General features: G+C 31.2%; 1 protein-coding gene across 3 annotated transcripts in view; it reads left to right on the top strand.

The window, feature by feature from the left end:
* Nucleotides 1-16,810, top strand: part of Lamtor4 (Late endosomal/lysosomal adaptor, MAPK and MTOR activator 4) — a 45,277-nt gene extending 28,467 nt beyond the window's left edge. For all 3 annotated transcript variants that reach the window (XM_035359559.2, XM_035359558.2, XM_085819057.1), the window contains exons 3-4: nucleotides 12,978-13,098; nucleotides 16,617-16,810. In XM_035359559.2, coding sequence (XP_035215450.1) covers nucleotides 12,978-13,098; nucleotides 16,617-16,708 — 213 coding nt within the window. In that variant the 3' untranslated portion in view covers nucleotides 16,709-16,810. The remainder of the gene's footprint in view (nucleotides 1-12,977; nucleotides 13,099-16,616) is intronic.
* The last annotated feature ends 1,311 nt before the right edge of the window (nucleotides 16,811-18,121 follow it).

Here is an 18,121-nt window from a genome sequence, read left to right as displayed (position 1 = left end):
ATAAATAAGAAATAACACTGAAATGCATATTGCATTAATTTCCAGGTTTTCTTGCAATTTTTTTGGTCTGTTTTATTGATTTAAGTTTGACGAAGCCTATTTCCCCTAATAATTAAAGTAATTTGCGTATTCCGTATAGCCAATTTCGCGCCTCTTCTAATGATTCACATGAGCCCGGCTTTGTTGCTTTTTAAGTATAAATGTTATTGATTTTTATTGTGTTTCGGTATTTTAATGTACGTTTATAGAATGTTAATTTGTTTTTATATGCATATTTCAGTAATATAATCTTACGACTAGTGAGACAGTGTAGTTTAACTAATTTTCTGCTTTTGATTCATGTTATCTTTAATTTCTGTATGTTTTAATTTTTGTATGACCACAAGAAAGACCTTTTGAAAGATAAACATTCATTGGAATTTCATCGAGCTTTAACGCTAAGAAAAAATTTATAAGAGGCTTAAAATACCTAATTCCTATTGAAAGCTACATGTAATTGATAATTAAATTACTATTAAAAAAACAAACACATGCTCAGTGTCAGTCATTACGACATAATGTTTGTAATTCATTTTACCACAAATTTATTTCATTTATCTTGTTTCATATTTATAAAAGGGGAGTTTACCTTTATCGCATTTATTGGTTGATGGAAGTTATGAAATATTGAATATTTTGAAACAAATTTCAGTCATAATAACCTTATTAAAAATTTTCTACATATAGACAAGATGTCACAGATACCTCTCAGTTTCAGAACTAAATTACATAGTACTGAAATTTGGTGCATTTTCATATGATTATTTTTTACAGAAAGAGTTACCTTACGTAAATCACAAAAGAACATTGTTTTAATTCTTAATTAAATATAGCACTTATATTAAATTGCTAAAATTCATTGTTAGGAAAATCTTGCTCTAAAAAATTAGACTTTTACCTTTCAAAGTGGAATTTTTGTGGTTTTCTCTGTGCATAATGTGGGCGCGAGTAAGTTTTTCTTAGAATGTCCTCCACGGAGACATTCCTCCCTTTAGGCAGATAGCTCTCGCGTGCTTTGAAGGAAATATAAAGCAAACCAAAACAAAAGCTTCAAAATTGGTGTTCAAAACATTTTTTGGGGGGTTCAAATATGCAAATTACTTAGAGATCTCAATTCACATTATCAAATGTTATTATTTAAATAAATAAAAGCAAGCTGAGGATTTCCATTTAAATTGTTTGTTTTAAAATAAAAAATAAGAACAGTAAGTTTTGAATAAATCTTGTCAACATCAAGCAGGGACAGGAACATGCCAATGTAAAATTTAATATTAGGCCGAAAAGAAACGCTTTGACGTAGATTTTGGATAAAACTTAATCAAATTCGCAGGTAGTCAGAGACAGGCCTTTCTTCAGTAGAGAGAAAAAAATGTTTCTGAAGTATTTGTATATTTATCACATAAATGTTTTAATGCTTCCATAGCACTGCTAATCGATAAAATTTATTTGATGAAAAGTAGGAAGTTTGCTTTTAAAATTCCGATTTTTCAACCTTTTTCAGTGACATATGTGGCATCGAAAAACACGTCTGGCCAGGAGGCAGATTAATGGCTGAAAAATTCTTAGAATTTAAAGAGGCATTGAACAAGAAAATTTAGAGATGGCGAAATTCTAAGAATTTGGCACTTGACAACGGCAAATGCGAAATTCTAAGAATTTGGCACTTGACAACGGCAAATGTTTTAGAATATAGAGAGCTACAGAATTTAGGCAGGGCAAAATATTTTAAATTTATAGAACATTGGTCAGTAGAATTAAGATCCCACAGCGATTGCACTGAGAAACAAATCGACCTGCTTCTCGATTATGCGGATGGACGCAGATTAACTTCCGAAAGCTCAGTGAAGCAAGAGCTATACATAATGCAGCTATTTACGATTTCTGCTATAATAAACTGAAATTTAATATAATAATTTAACACTATATATCAGTTTACGAAAACATGATGATACTTTTGAGAAATTTTCTTTAATTACACTAAAAAAAAAATAAAGTACAATAAATTATATAATGATATTACTAACAAAATGATGCCGATGACGCATTTAATTTTTATCTTTTTATTAATCTAAATAAATATGTCATTGAGTTTTCCATAACTTATAGTTTTGCAAATTAAAAATGTTCAATAATACAATATGTGATTATAGTATTATTGATATGGTATTATTGACTGTAAAAGAATGGGAATATTTTTTTTTTTTTTTTTTCCCTTTTGTAAGGAGATTTTTTTTCCGCTTTGTTTTCAACATTTGGTTGAAATGCAAATTAAATAAATATTTACAAATGCAGAATATTGGATAGTTATTGATGATTTCGAGATTCAGTTTCTGAAATCTATTTCATGTGTCATTTCCTTAAAAATGTGATACTGAAACCAACTTTCGAGGAGTAAAATGATTACTAGAAAAGAGTTTCCGATTTCTTTCATTCTTTTATTCCCATTATAAATTTATCCCGTAGTTCTTAGAACATTCTTCTATCCGTAAGTGATGATTTGCTTTCCGAGAAAATTTTCTGAAAGGAATAAATTACTTAGTCTTCAAACCATGGGAAAAATCTTGCCATCGCCGGTACTTAATTCCCTTCATTTACTGAGATAACCGGCTTTGTTATAAGTACTTGTTTTCTGATTTTTACTGAATTTGCATGCTCAAAGCTATCTAAATAAAGAAACGCTATTGTGAATACCAGGGTATGAGTACATATATGAAAGGGTTATATATTTTTCAGAATTCCCCTATGAGCTGTTTATTCTTAGGGCAGAAAGAGGAAAAAGCTTGCATACATCGCCATTCCCGGAAACTAGACAGTACCGAAAACATTACTAGACAGTCCGGTTTACCAAACAATAGAGTTTATCTGATTCCTAGTTGTAAAAGCTGACAGTTATAAATTGTTATATTCATGGCCACCTTCAGAAGGCATCAAATTACTTCAAAAGTTCCGCTGCTATAAATTTTCAGACTGCAATTTTGTTCTTTTAAATTTTCGAAAATACCTATTTTTTAAGTATTTTTCGATACTTATATTAATATTGATACAAATAATATAGAAAGCACCAAACGTAGCTATGATGTATTTCAATTTGTCTTTAGTATTTTCTCACATATAGTATTAACACTTTGTCTACACGTTTCTAATGTTTCACCATAGTAAGCCTTCTCTTTCCAAATGTATTCAGTTCCTTTTCGCTTTCGTTTCTGCTTCTTCTTTTTTTTAAATTTTATTTATTTATTTATTTAATGTTACCATATCCTGAGTTTTACTCTAGCTATTAGCTAGAGTAGCTACTAGGTAGCATTCATTATAGTACATTCATTATATTCATATAGCTACTAGCTAGCATTCATTATAGTACAAAAACTAATATAGCTTGTCAATATCAACATATTTTTATCTTCAATAAAATCCACTAATTCGATTGATGCTGTAAAGATTACAATTTAATACTTTAGCCAATTATTCTGATTATAGTGATTTAAATTCGATTTTAGGCAACACATGCATTCTTTCAGAAAACGCGATATATTGAGCACCGCTGTTACAAGTAAATACTGTATATTCAACCATTTTATAATATGTAAATGTAGCATAACTTCTTTTCGCGTGCTTGCACTGAGAGTCTCCTTCAAGTAAACCTTAATGAAAGAATTATTTCCATTGCAAACATTTATGAATTATGCAGAAAAATATATAAGAAAAACATCAATGAGAAACTATTATCGAATATACATGTCATGACAGTAGTAAAACATTTTTTCAGTACCGACGGTATTAAAAAGCTCAATATTGTGATAAGCTAAATAAAATAAAACGGTATAAAAAGTTTAATTATTGTGATAAGTAAAAGTATACTAATCTATAACACTCATTTGATATTTTTGCCATTAGAACTATAATGTAATTCTAACCATTAAAGTAACATTATATTTGTATTAAGTAGAATTATAATTGTAATTTCAATTAAATTTATCAGTACTCGTTGTTTCCTGCACCTTGAGGGAGACGCATTATTTTTTTTTTTTTTCCCCTATTATATAAAATACTGTCCTCAGAAAAAGAAAAAAAAAAAAAAAAAGTCTTTAGACATGATTCTGTCTCCAAAATTAATGGATGAGGTGAACAGAAATAATCTTGGAACAGCCTTTGGGCAAGTGCTGCGGGTATGCGAAATGTAAGACTGTAATTAAACTTCGACCATCCTGGAGACTACACTTTCCTAGAATATTGCCATTCGACAAATTATAAGACCTTCCATTTATTTTTAAAGTTTAAGCTATCTGTTATTGACTGAGAAAAGCTGGTAATTTATTGTAGTTACCTTGTAGTTAAAACTACAACTAATGCAATTATAATTGTAATTGTGCCGCCCAGATGGTATAGTGGTTAGGGAAGCCTGACTGCGATACCGAAGGGCCTGGGTTTGAATCCCGGAGAAGGCATGGCTTTTTTAACTGTTCGTCCTTTCATAGGAGGTGATAGTGGCCCACATATTAGATGCCTCCATAATAAAGTGACTGCAACTTCTGGCCTTGTATAGACTAATGGACTGTGTTGCACTGTAACTATTCCCAATCTGCCATTGGGGAAAAAATAAAAAATAATAATAATAATAATTGTAATACAAGGATTGTACGAATTACAATATAACTTCAAAAGCAATTAGATTTTTCGCTCAGCAGAGTAATAAGTCTTCTTTTGAATACTACTAAATCAAATCGGATGCCCATTTTGGCAAACAATCTAAATGTTTAGATAGCTCCGTGGATTTCCTTATGTGTAACATGAATACAAATCATTTTATTTTAGAAAGTTCTCTATGAGTACATCATTCTTCTTAACTTTTCGTTGCATTCAATTAAATAAAGATCTTTCCTGCTTTTTTTAACGGGTGATGTGAACATGAGCCAGTTTCCCTTAGAAAGTCCTCCACAGAAGCATCTTTGCAGTCTTTACCGTAATCCAAATAATATGACAATCACAGGTGCATAAGAAAATTGTACTTTTATTTTTTCTTACGTAAAACAATGATGGAAAATAGTTCAAGTACTTTCACTTGTAACTGAATAATGCATTTTAAATATTTATGGAAAATGTGTGTTATGTTGAATAAAAGACCAATTCGTAATTTTTTTTTCCAATGGCAGGTAGTAGCCGTTTATAGACATTGATCACTACTAAGGCCAGTCATGTTATTAAGGAGGGAACTAATACGTGGACCACCGTTGCCACCTATGAAGAGGACAAACAAATTACATTCATGCCCTATCCGGGATTCGAACCCAGGCTCTTCGGTACGGCAACCAGAGTCACAAACCGCTTTACTGTCTGGGCGGTAATTCATAATAAATGGATTTAGTAAAATGTCTAATACACACAGAAATTAAGCATACTGATTGCTGATCAGAATCCTTTTTTACCAGCTAAAGCAATAGGTTGGATAAAATTATGAGACTTAGTTTAGTCCTTGATGATCTCCTTTCTGAAAAGAAAAGGAAAAATGTAATTTTTATGATTTATTTCTTGTATATGTAAACAAGACAAGCGTCCCGTAACAAATCCTTTGCGAAAACATCCCTTTGCACTGGCATAAACTCTTTGCTTGCTTTCCCTTAAACTTGTAATTTAAGTTCACATGTATATCGAAGATCATAAACATACATATTTGCTTACTAACGTTATGTGCATTTCGGTCTATATAAAATATTTCCTTTAAATAAACTCCTATTTATGCTGGTACCACAAACTACAATATATGTAAGATGATTCAGAAGACATGACAGAAAATATTAATATTTTTCTTATAGGTGATTATCCCGTTGTATTATTTAAAAACTCATTATCCAAAATGCAGAAACATTTTGAATATAATATTATTGACTGCAATTTTCAAATATTATCCCGATTTCCTTAGCCTATGTCACTGAAATTATAAGGGGCAGTTATTTTTCTGATTAAATAGTTACAATCATCTGCTGCGCAATTTTAATTAAGAGGTCATTACCATTGCATTGTAATTTTTATTATATTATATAATTACAGTTATACTGTTTATTCAATTAGATTTCACAATTAAAATGCATTCGAGTAAATTGTATATGTAATTAAAAATTGTTACATTGTAATTACAAGATAATTGCATAATATTATTCCAGTTGCTATATGTTTTCAATTGCATTCTGCAATTACATTTGCAATTAAGATCATGATTTTCCTGGGCTACGTAACTGCTTTTATCAGAAACAATTGCTATCCTAATTACATTATTATAATTACTTACTGCAGTTACAATGACAGTGTAATTGTAATTAGATTATATGATTGCAGTTGCATTGAATATGAAATTGGATTTCACAAATATAGAGTAATTGTAATTTAAATGAAATTACGTAAATTTTAATTGTAATTAAAAAACAGCTACTTTTTAACTATAACTACTTAGTAATTGCATAATTTTATTACAATTGCATACTACACTTAGAATTACAATTATGATCATAATTTCACTATGTTAAGTTATTCTAATTATCAGAGACAATTACTTTCCTAATTACGTAATTATAATTACCTACTGCAATTGCAGTTAAAATTACATTGTAATTAGCTAATATTACCGTAGTTGTGATTAGATGCAGTAAAATTTGTAATTGTAATTAGATTATATAATTATAATGTTTGTGATTATCATTGCATTGTAATTGTAAGACTTAAGAATTAAAATGCAATTACATACATTATTGTTGCATTTAAAAAGTACTTACTTTCTAATTGTAATTGCGAAGCTAATTACAATTGCAATATAATTGAAATCACATATTTCAAAATATTGTTGCAGTTTCTTGCAATTTTAATTTTAATTCCAATTACATTTTGCCAAACTGCATCTAAAATTTGGAGAATAATTAGGCTGGAAAATGAAAATTCTCTTTACGAACATAAACATTTAAGTTTACTATAGCTGGTATAAGCACAGAACAGTTGGAAGTTTTGAATGAGCTATTTATTCAGAGTTGTTATTGAAAACCTAACGATAAAACCCATTTGCCCCTAGCGAATAGATAGTTTCCTCTCCTCAATTACCTCCCGCAGAGAAAAATTATCACCTGTCAGTTTACATTAGGAGCAGAGAGGGGAGCGCACTCTGAGACAGGCCGTATATATGCTGCTTTGCCGTTTCGTGCCAAAATTTAAGTTTACGTATCTATGCTGCCTTGCCGCCATGAGGACCAAAATATTTGGACGCATATATGCTGCCTTGCCGTTATGAGAGCCATTATTTTCGAACGCATATATACGCCCTTGCCGCCTGGAGGGTTAATAATACTTTAAATTTTATTCAACAAACTTCATTCGTGACTACTGGACGTGTTACTCAAGAATCGAAAAGGGAAAATGAAAACAAGAGTTAAGTAAGTTAAATAAGTGTTAAATATTTTGAACTTGTAACTGAAATAGAGATGTGAAAAATTAAGCAAAATCTGTGAAAATTTTCAAAGTTGACTAATTATTTCAAAGTTAGATAATGAACTTCTTTTGACGTTTAAAGAACAAAAAGAATTTTAAGCATAGAGAGATATGATAGTGTTACAGCTGCTTTTCTTGTGTTAAAGTAAAAGCACTCAGAATGTGGCAAAAAAGAAAAAAAGGAAAACGAAGGCAAAAATAAAAGCGATACTTCGACATCGATTGCTAGAGTTAGCATAAAAGCCCCAGCGTTTTGGAAGCTGGACCCAAAGATATGGTTTCTCCAACTGGAGGCTCAATTTCGAAATATTGCAATTATGACAGATCAAATGAAATACAATTATGTCATGAGTTCCACTGACACTGAAATGTTATCACAAGTGTTGGACATTCTGATCAGTCCTCCAAGGGACGACAAGTATGTGGCTATTAAAGACAGACTAATTTCCATCTTCACTGAAAAGCTAAAAACCCAAAAATTATTAACTGAGGTGGAATTGGGTGATAGAAAACCTTCACAGTTGATATGTGAAATGAAGAATTTAGCTTCAGATAAGGTAGATGAAGCTTTTCTTAAAACTTTCTGGCTTCAAAGTTTACCCACAGCAATCCCAAGCATTTTCTCTATGAGCAGTGATAATTTAGCCAAATTGGCAACAATGGCCGTTAAAATGTGGGAAATACTATCTGTGTCACATTAGAATGCCACTGTAGCTAGCTTTAGAGATGGCAATGTTTTAGTTAAACTACAAGAGCAGATTTCAGAGTTATCCCTACAAGTTAGCGAGCTGAATAAAAGACATGATTCTAGACGTCAACAGTTCAGATCCCACTCTAGAAGTAATTATATTAATAGGCATAGTAGCAGAAATGAAAGTTCACCCACCGGAAAACTAAATCCCCGACTCTAGCAGATGACAGAGGGCCAAGGGGTAGAATTGTGTCGTCTTTTTATTCATGACAAAAAGAGCACCACCCAATTTTTAATTGATACTGGCGCCGAAACTTCCATGATTCCACCATTATCGAAAGAAAAAAAGAGCTGTTGCAAAGCTGGAACTCTTCACTGCAAATGGAACCAAAATTAAGACTTATGGACAAGAATTGCTAAAATTGGATTTGGGACTGAGAAGAGCATTTGATTGGCCTTTTGTGATACCTGACATTAATAAACCAATAATAGGTGTTGACTTTTTTTCCTCACTTTCACATTTTGGTTGACAGCAAAAATGGTAAATTAGTTGATGTCATCACTTCATCGTTTTCTATTGGTGACCCCTCATATGGTGTCATTTGGTAACCCTCATATGGTAACTCCATTTGGGCTGTTTGAATTCCCATTCATGACATTTGATTTAGGCAGTGTAGCTCAGACAATTCAGCGATTCATGAATATGGTACTATTAGGATTAGACTTTACATTCTGCTATTTAGACAACATACTAATTGCTTCTGCAAACGAAGAGCCATGCCATAAGCACTTATACACAGTTTTTCAAAGGTTAAATGACTGGTTTATGCATCAATGTTTCAAAATGTATTTTTGGCACTTCTAAACTTAATTATTTGGTGTATGAAATCACAACTGAATGAAGGAGTAAGACTTTCTTCCGACGAAAGTTGATGCCATACTAAACGTACACGAACCTACATCATCCACCGGCTTGCGTAGGTTCTTAGTGATGATCAATTTTTATCACCATTTCATCCCAAAATGTGCCAAGCTTCAACAACCTCTAACCTCACTACTTAGTGGAAGATGTTAAAATAGTAAAACGCTGCTAACATGGACCAAAGATATTGAATATGATATGACACAAGGATAGTAGAACTGAGCAAAATAAGTAGAAGTATGACAGTATAAGGTCAGATGTATATGGTGACCAACCAAGGCTGTGGAATCAGTTTTTATACTTAAAGACTCTGACTCCCTCTATGTAAATATATTCACATGTGTTACAGCTTATTTTTTTTTTTAATATAAAAGAAATAATAGATGCTACAGAAAAAAAAATCAATCACATAGCAAATTATTTATATTAATTAATTTGAGTTGGAGGAACAGCTCTTAAGGGCTACTTTTAACTTTTCAGGATAGATTTTTATAAGTTCTAAAAGAAGTGTCCAGCAAGAACAATCATATTTCTCTATTTCTTCAAAGGTAAAAATCTTGTTTGTCTTTTTTCATTTTTGTACCTAAAGGCTCTTGGTTCTTTATTTTCATTCGCTTTGCCTTTTCAATATTATCCAAAAATATTTCTCAAAATTTAATTCATCACTGGAAGAGCATGATAGAGACTCAGTTGCAATGTCTGCAGTTTGGCTGTCCTGATTTGAATACTCCAATTGTTCTGAAAATAATTTAATTTTTAATGTAAGCTCATAGATGGCTTTCTTTGCCTTTTTAATTTGTCATCCTACAAAATTCGGTGTTTTGAATCTACATATATTGAGCACAGCAAGATCTCATTGTCTAGCAAACTAGTTTCTCTTTTCTTCATTGAAGAAATGATTCCTTCTGCAATAAGCCCTCCATTTCAGAAAGAAGAAACATCACATTCTTCCAGTCTCATTTCATGTTAATTCTTCAGATTGTAGCATTTTTGTGGCTATATATGGCGTAGAAAGAAGAGTTTCTAATTCTGCAAGATCATTCCACTGACTTTCTGTTAGTGAAACATTAAGGTTATCTACATCTTGAAAAGTTCTTAATTCTAACAACCTCTTTATCTAAGACGCAATAACACCCCGAATAAATACTAATTCAGAAGTCAAACAACAAAAATCAGTGCAAAATTTTTTGAAAATATAACGCTGATTTTTGTTGTTTGACTTCTGAATTAGAACCTCTTTATCATCAAATATGTACTCCCCAATCGTGTTGCTTGATCAATAATTGCTTCTTTTCCTGCTCACTTCCTAAGAATGGCATCAATTTGGGGTGTTCTTGCTGCTATTGCAGCTTACTTAAATTTACCAATGAGATTTATAACTAAATAATAATAATGGCAAATAATATCACATCCATCCACCTCCTTTATATTTATACAGTCAAAAGTCATTAATTCGGACACCCATAATCCGGAATGATCTATAATCCGGACCTCAAAGCTTCAAACTTTCTGTGCATGCGTCCCGTTGACGCATGCGCGTAAGGCCTTTTATGGCTGAGAATATGCTTGTGCGCGTGCGCAAAATACGTTTACAAGTGCGCGTTTAATGTATAACAGACGGTATAAGCTAAGCTAAAATTATTTAATTATCTATTTCAGTTAATGTTGCAGATTGCGTTGTTCCTTAATCTTCGAATTGGATCCAGCTTATTATTTTTTGCAGACTGTTAGAGTAATTTTATAAAAGTAAGCTTGAACTTTCGATTATGTCAAATAGAATTTCTGATATATATATATGTAAATGATCTACAAAGCGAAAGTATGTTTCGAAGTTCATTAAACAAAAAGTAGAATTGCTACAAAAAAATGGATAAAGGCATATCCTTTGTTTATCTAAACTTTGTTTATCTTTAACGCCGCGGCGCCGCGCAATGAATTGGAAGTTGATCTGTCAGCACTATCCTTATCTTCAGGGCAGCTGTTTTTATTTTATTTGGCTTATAATTCCTTATTAAATGTAGTATTTCATCTCGATGTACTCCATCTTTGATATGATTTAAATCAAATTCCTCGTCATTATAATTCACTTCCGATAGTGAAGAAAGTAACAGAGGTTATTGAAAACGAAACAATTTCAGTTGACAAATTAGTCGGTATTCTCGACACAGCAATTATAGGACTTGAACAGTGGAACTTTGTAACTGAACAAAAAATTATGTCTGTTTAAAGAATTAAAGAGAATGTATTGTCACATAAAAAACGAAGCCACTTAAACAACTTACATTGAAAGAAATGTTTAATAAAATAAACAAATAAATATTAAGTTTTTTTTTTTTTGTGTGTGTAAATTTTGATACTCTTTAGATCATAATTGTTATTTCATAAATTACGGTTTCATATTTTTAATTTTATAATTTCTGCATGCCATCTTACCAGATTTAAACTGATGATCGATAATCCGGAATCGCCGAAGTCCCGACGAGTCCGGATTAACAACTTTTGACTGTAGTATGTCAATAAAATAGAAAACTATTTATTAATGTATATAGTTCATAAATAAAAATAACTCAGTTTTTCATTAAATTTTTTTTTAATTCACTTTAATTTCATTTCAAATTTAAACTGTCGAACAAAAATTGGTGTAGAAGTTGACATGTTTTTTGTGATTCCAGCTCAGACTCCTTTTACCCCCAAATCTGCCTAACTTCGATTCTGACTCCATGACATATTTCACAGCCCTGGTGGCAACACATCCCATCCAAGCTCCAAAAGTCTTTGATAGGTGATCAAACTTGTGTGAGGTTTCGCATTGTTGTGATGGAACCCTCTTATGATTAACAAGCTCTGGCCATTTTTGGTCATGGCTTCATTCAAATTGGTCAGTTGGTGGCAGTACACTTAGGAGTTCATTGTTATGTTCCTAGGCAGAAACTCAAAAAGAACGTCTTAAAAACCCTACCACACTGAGAACATAATCTTTCTAAGAATGTCTGCTTTCAATGTTGTTTGAGGCAGATCATCCCTTGGTGACCACAAATGTTTGTGCACCACATTGTTGTATATGATCCAATTTTCATCCCCAGTTATCAATTAATTCAAAAAAGGGTAGTTTTTCTCACATTTAATAAGCATGTTGCTTATTTTTATCTGTGCCATCATGCCATCAGAAGAACTTCTGTGAGTTTATCAGGAACCTACACATTGAGTTTGTTATGTATCCCAGTTTCTTCAGAAGATTGTGAACAGTTGAATGATGGATGTTTAGTGTTTCTGCAATCTGTCATTTCATGTAACGATTGTTTAACTCAGTTGATGCTTTTAATTAGTATTCATCAACTTTGGTTGCCCTTCCTGATTGAGAGGCATCATTGAGGTCAAAATCATGAGAATGGAATTTTGTGAATCAGCATTAGCATTCATGTTACATTCATGTCTTTACAGTCATGTTAAGCATTGTCACTGTGAACTTTACGCAACTTTTCATAGGCTTGCCCCATGTTCTTCCTTTTCCTGAAGCAAAACAATAAAATTTGGTAGAAATGCAGTTTTGGGTCTTCCATGTGTTGTCAAACATGTTTAAAAAAAAAAAAAAATACTGAACAAAGGTCAGTATTAATACAGATGACACTCAGCCACTCAGCTATTCATGACTTGATTGCAGGGATGCAAATAATTCCACAAAGTGAACACTTGCTATCTTTACTAAATATGTTTTGACTTATTTGACAACTGAATATAAAATTATATTGAGTCATTTTAAGTCTAATTGTTACTTATATATTGTACATTCTTTTTTTTTTAAAAAAATTCTTACTTTTGTGCTTTTATTTGTTAAAAATTTTCTGCCTTTTATTTTAGTCTGGTGGAGATTTAGAATGTAATGAAAAAATGGCTGAACTATTTTATCAGATGGTTAAAGGTGTTCATGCTGGAATTCTTTCTCTTTCTGAGAATGGTACTGGTTTTAGAAAATTATCAAGTGAGTTTATTATTATTATAATTCCTAGTTAAAATCCTTCCTCTTTATTTTGTATATTTTTTTTTAATATGTGAATGTGTGTAAAAGGGAAGATACATAGTTTATTATGTACACTCTCATTACAAAATATGGATTTTCTGGTTTTTATTTTAAAAAAAGTTTTGGAACTTTTCCGTTTCGCCGGTGCAAATCTCGCCAAGCAGACGTTCTTGGCGACAACATACAATATCCACACAAAAAATGTTAACAAATGTTAGTTCTAAGAATTTTTTATTTTGAAGGCATAAACATTTTAATATCAAGTAAAATTTTGTAAAAAGCCAATAAATAAAGACAATAAATTTGTAAAAAGACATTAATTAAAAAATTTACTATGCTTTCACGGTTCAACATCCTGATTCGCCTGTTCATATCACGTGTCCCCAAGTGATCTCATCTCACGTAAACTACGCTACAAAAATCTGATTCTCTCAATAATTATCTACATTAATTTCAATTTAAATCTTAATTTGAAATATAAGTTTAAATGCAAGAATTATTTGAATTCGTACGAATAGCTTACTCAGAAATTATGCAAGACCACAGTGCTTTACTTCCCTAGTGCATTCACATTAGAATTGATTAATTTAAACCTTGACTTTGTCTTTTATATATTTTGCCGTTTGGGTGAGCAGTGTGATTGCATTCTAACTGAATTAATTACCGCAGATGGCCTGAAGGTATAAAATTTGAACTATCTGGTAAACATTTTATGTAATTATATGCCAGTATTGAAAGAAACAAATCAATCTGATAAGAAATGGGTGACTTGTTTTGAAAATTAGGCGTAAAAGGTTACCAGTGAGGATATTCTGTTTGGCAAGTTTTTATTCATTTCATCCGCTAAATAATTTTTTTCATCTGTATCATAATCAAAACATTTGTGCAAAATATGCAAGATGAGATTGTATTCCTAAATTTTTAAGGAATGTAAATGAGATAAATATAGTTTAAATTTTATGTACTGAAAATTAAGTATAAAAATTATCACATGGGGTGTAGTTAATGTGTAGCTTTAATAAATAAACTAAGGTTCTTTAGATATAGTTTTGTAGTGTTTAGTGTTGGAATTGTAAGATTTTTCATATACACTGGTGTACTTGGAATGATGTACAGTATTGTAACACATAAGAGTATACCAAAGAGCTAAATATATATGGCTCAAATAACATAAGAAATATGATATCTTTTAAATCCTGTATGTATACTACAGTATTATTGTATGCTGTTAGTGAATGGTTAATTAGAATTTAGTGGAGTAAATTCTGTTCCTCAAAAATTTTGCCATGTGATAGCTCTTCTGAAGGTGTTTCACATATTCTGTGTAGCATTCAGATTGGAAGATTTAATTAATCATTTGCTTATTGTCTTTGGTTGCAAGAAATTTTTTACCAGCTTTCTTCAGTGGAGGCACAGTTTAATTCCAAAGGGAGGAGTATCTGGAGAAATAGATAGATCCAGGGGATCAGGAGAATCACTGGCCACAGGAACCGCAGATATTTGAAGCTTCAAAGAACGCAGGCTTCAGTTGGTCTATTCCCAGAACAGTTTCCTTGTCGCACACGAGAACAGTGAAGTGTTTATTGTTACCTGCACAGACTTTGAAGGGTGCATCGTATGGAGGCGTGAGTGGCGATTTTACCCCATCGTTTCGCACAAACATGTGAGAGTAAGTGCTAAGTGCAAGGTGTACGAAAGAGGCTGATTTGTTGTGGCAAACAGGTACATATCTTTCTTGGTCAGGAGCAAAGAAACCTGCAAGACTGGATTTCTTTGCTCCTGATGACGAAGGACCGACCTGTGCCTGTTTATTTTCAAAATCTATTATCTGACTAAATCTACGCCAAACTGACAAGGTTGTTGCGTTACTGATTTTAAATATTTATATTAATTGTGATTTGAATTTTGGTGTAACATGTTTAAATATATACGTAGATTTCCCCCCCCCCTCATTGATCTTAAACAGTTGCTTGATTTCAGTTTCCGTATTGATCTGTAAGTAAAATCAACAATAATCTTAAGATGGGGGTGTAGTATCTGTCAACTGTCTGGTAATCAACAAGGCGGGCTTGGTGCGTTTTTCTTCTTTTCCCAAGAGGTTGCTAGATTTAAAGGAGTTGAATTATTTCTGCAGAGGAGCGAGGTGCTTGCTTTTTTTTTTTTATGCTGTTAGAGCAGTGTTCAGCTGTGAGTTAAATTATTTACTTTAGTTTTTTTTAATAAATATTCTGTTCCATTTTGTTAAATGGTGCCTTTTTAACCACAAAGCCATTACAGCTTGTATTTGACTTAAGATGACTAACTACAAGCCAGACTTGACCAAATTGACGTCACAAGCTTAACGTTAAAGTAACCATTGATGGCGAAGAGAAAAATAAAGTTCATTCAGTTATGTTTTTTTTTTATAATAATTAGAATTAGGCCCGGTGGCGCAGTGCTAACGTGTTGCACAGCAGCACCACAGGTCCAGGGTTCGATCCCTAAGCTTGGCAAGGTTAACTCAGCTTTTCATCTATTGAGTGGGTCGAAAAATGAGTACCAAGTTTGCTTGGGAACTAAACACTGGGAGTCCTGTGACAAGCTGACCACTTGTCCAGGGCATATGCTCATGCACCCCATGGCCAATGGTCAGGAAAAGCAGATATTGGGGCATTACAGGCCTTAACCCACTAGAGCTGTTGCACCACTGAGTTTAGTTTACAATTAGTATTTTAATTTTTATGTTTAAAACCTATTGTAATTATGTTTTCAGTAAAATTTATCTCATTATTCACTGCAAAAGACTGTTTTAAAATGAAAATACTACTGACCCGAAATCCCTTTTTAATACTAAAATTTTGGTTGATTCTGACTGCAGCCAAGAGAGGTTACTGATACTACAGACAACAACAGAAAATAACAAATATCGTTATAAATTTTTCGGGTGCATGTACATAAGAGTAAAATGTCAAGGGAAGTTGTTGATCAATATTTATTATTATATGTACTGAAAATCCATACCAGATTTGTACTATAAATCTTAACTATTATATTTGCATTAAAAATGAATGAACATCAATAATTTCATCCTAATTACTAGTGGTGATATGAGCTACTTGCTTGCCATTTTCTTAGCTTTCCAGTGTGTAATATAATGACCATCAACTTTTTTTAATATGTTGCACGGAAGCCTTTTTATCAGGTAGACAACCAATGTACACTTTATTGATCTAATTATTTGCTTATCTACTATATTGTAAGATGAAGGGGAACTGATGTACTTTTTATAAGCTTATTAAGTTTTGATGAAAAGATAAAAAAGTTACTTTTAATTGATTTCATACTGTTATAAAATTAATGCTCAATGTAATTGATTTATTATAAATTTCTATGACCTTAATTATGTATATATATAACATCTTCTGATTTATCCATATATCAGAATTTATATATATATATTGTTTGTGAATGCGTATATATGCAATTCTTTTCCCCTCCAGTAAACTATGATGACCACTTCTATGTTATAGCAGTTTCAAACAAGAAAATACATGTTGTGAAAAGATCTTACAATGAAACAGAGCTTATATGAAATTTTTATTTCAATTATGTATATATTTGCTTCTTTGAATATCATCTACTATGTAATTCAGGAAAATGTAAATAAAATTGTCAATAAAAAATTGTATTTATATATGTGTTTTCTATATCTGATTCTCTTTACTGTGTTAAATGTTAAAATAAAGATTTTGTAGAATCATATCCCCCCCTGCTTATAAGATTATTGGATTCTCAATTAAAACATTTTTATGTAATTTAACATTCTGTTGTTAAATATGATTTATTTAAAGCAAATGTTTTTCCAAACCAGTGAATAATTTGTAAATATTAAAAAATAAATAAAATAATATTTCTATCCAGTGATTTTTCAACACTAGTTCAAATACTCTAAGCATATGTTTGCATAAGTTACATAACTTTTGCATCAGCAAAATTTATAACTTAGCAAATTTGAACAATGAAAAAAAATCTCTGAGCTTACCCTTGGATTTACGAAATCTATGACACTTTTAACGCCAAAAAAAATTCGATGACCGAAAATACGCGATGATTTATTTAATCTGGTTTTAAAATGGGTCATTTTAAGTTTGGCTATATCAACAACTTATATTACTCAGTATTGTTGGATAGTGAATTTGTAATTCTTTTTCATTCTTGAAATATATACACATGACAGAATTGGAATAAAAATTTTAGGTTTTTCAGATGAACTCATAGATTGAACTAATTTGTTGAATTTTATCAAGTAGTTCTTAAAAATACAACCAACGATTAATTAAAACCAACTGCAATTCAAATGGATACTCTTTGTCAAAAAGGAGCAGTAGAACTTATTTTAAACATTCAGCAATAAATAGTTTTCTGAATATATTTTTTAGCGTAACGGCAGTTTCAAACATAATAAAGAGAACAACATTCATTCTAATGAGGATAATTTTGAAAATAATTCACATTAAAATATATCTCAAAGATATTTTTAAATGAAAAGATGACACAAAAGAATTATTCTAAAAAAATACATGTTATCTCAGATATAGAAGAAATTTGGCATTGAGCTGAGTATTGAAATTAATATATGCAACTGATGTATCATTACTTAAATTTCCATGATTTGATATTGAATGTTATAACTATTAAATATTAGCAAATGCATTTTATAATGAACTTTGCACCAAAATTTATAGTAAATTTATATGTAAATTTACATTATAAGTACTAAAATGAATGTTGGACCATTTTATTAATATTTTACTTTTCAACAAGCATAAAAAAAATAGAAATTTTTCTTCAATATTCCTAGTATGTTACATCATAGTTAAAAATACGTCAAAGTCATGGCATTTCGATTATTGCCTTTTGTAAATCTAATGTAACTTAATAGATGCTTTATAAGTTGGTAAAGACTGTCCTGGATTAAAACTATCTTAACACAAAAAATAATATA

This window comes from Stegodyphus dumicola, chromosome 6, assembly GCF_044657685.1.
Source record: "Stegodyphus dumicola isolate Sdum_Otavi_A_Nest chromosome 6, ASM4465768v1".
NCBI classification, from domain to species: domain Eukaryota; kingdom Metazoa; phylum Arthropoda; class Arachnida; order Araneae; family Eresidae; genus Stegodyphus; species Stegodyphus dumicola.
Note: the sequence above shows the minus strand (reverse complement) of the source record. Positions and strands in the feature narration are given on the sequence as shown.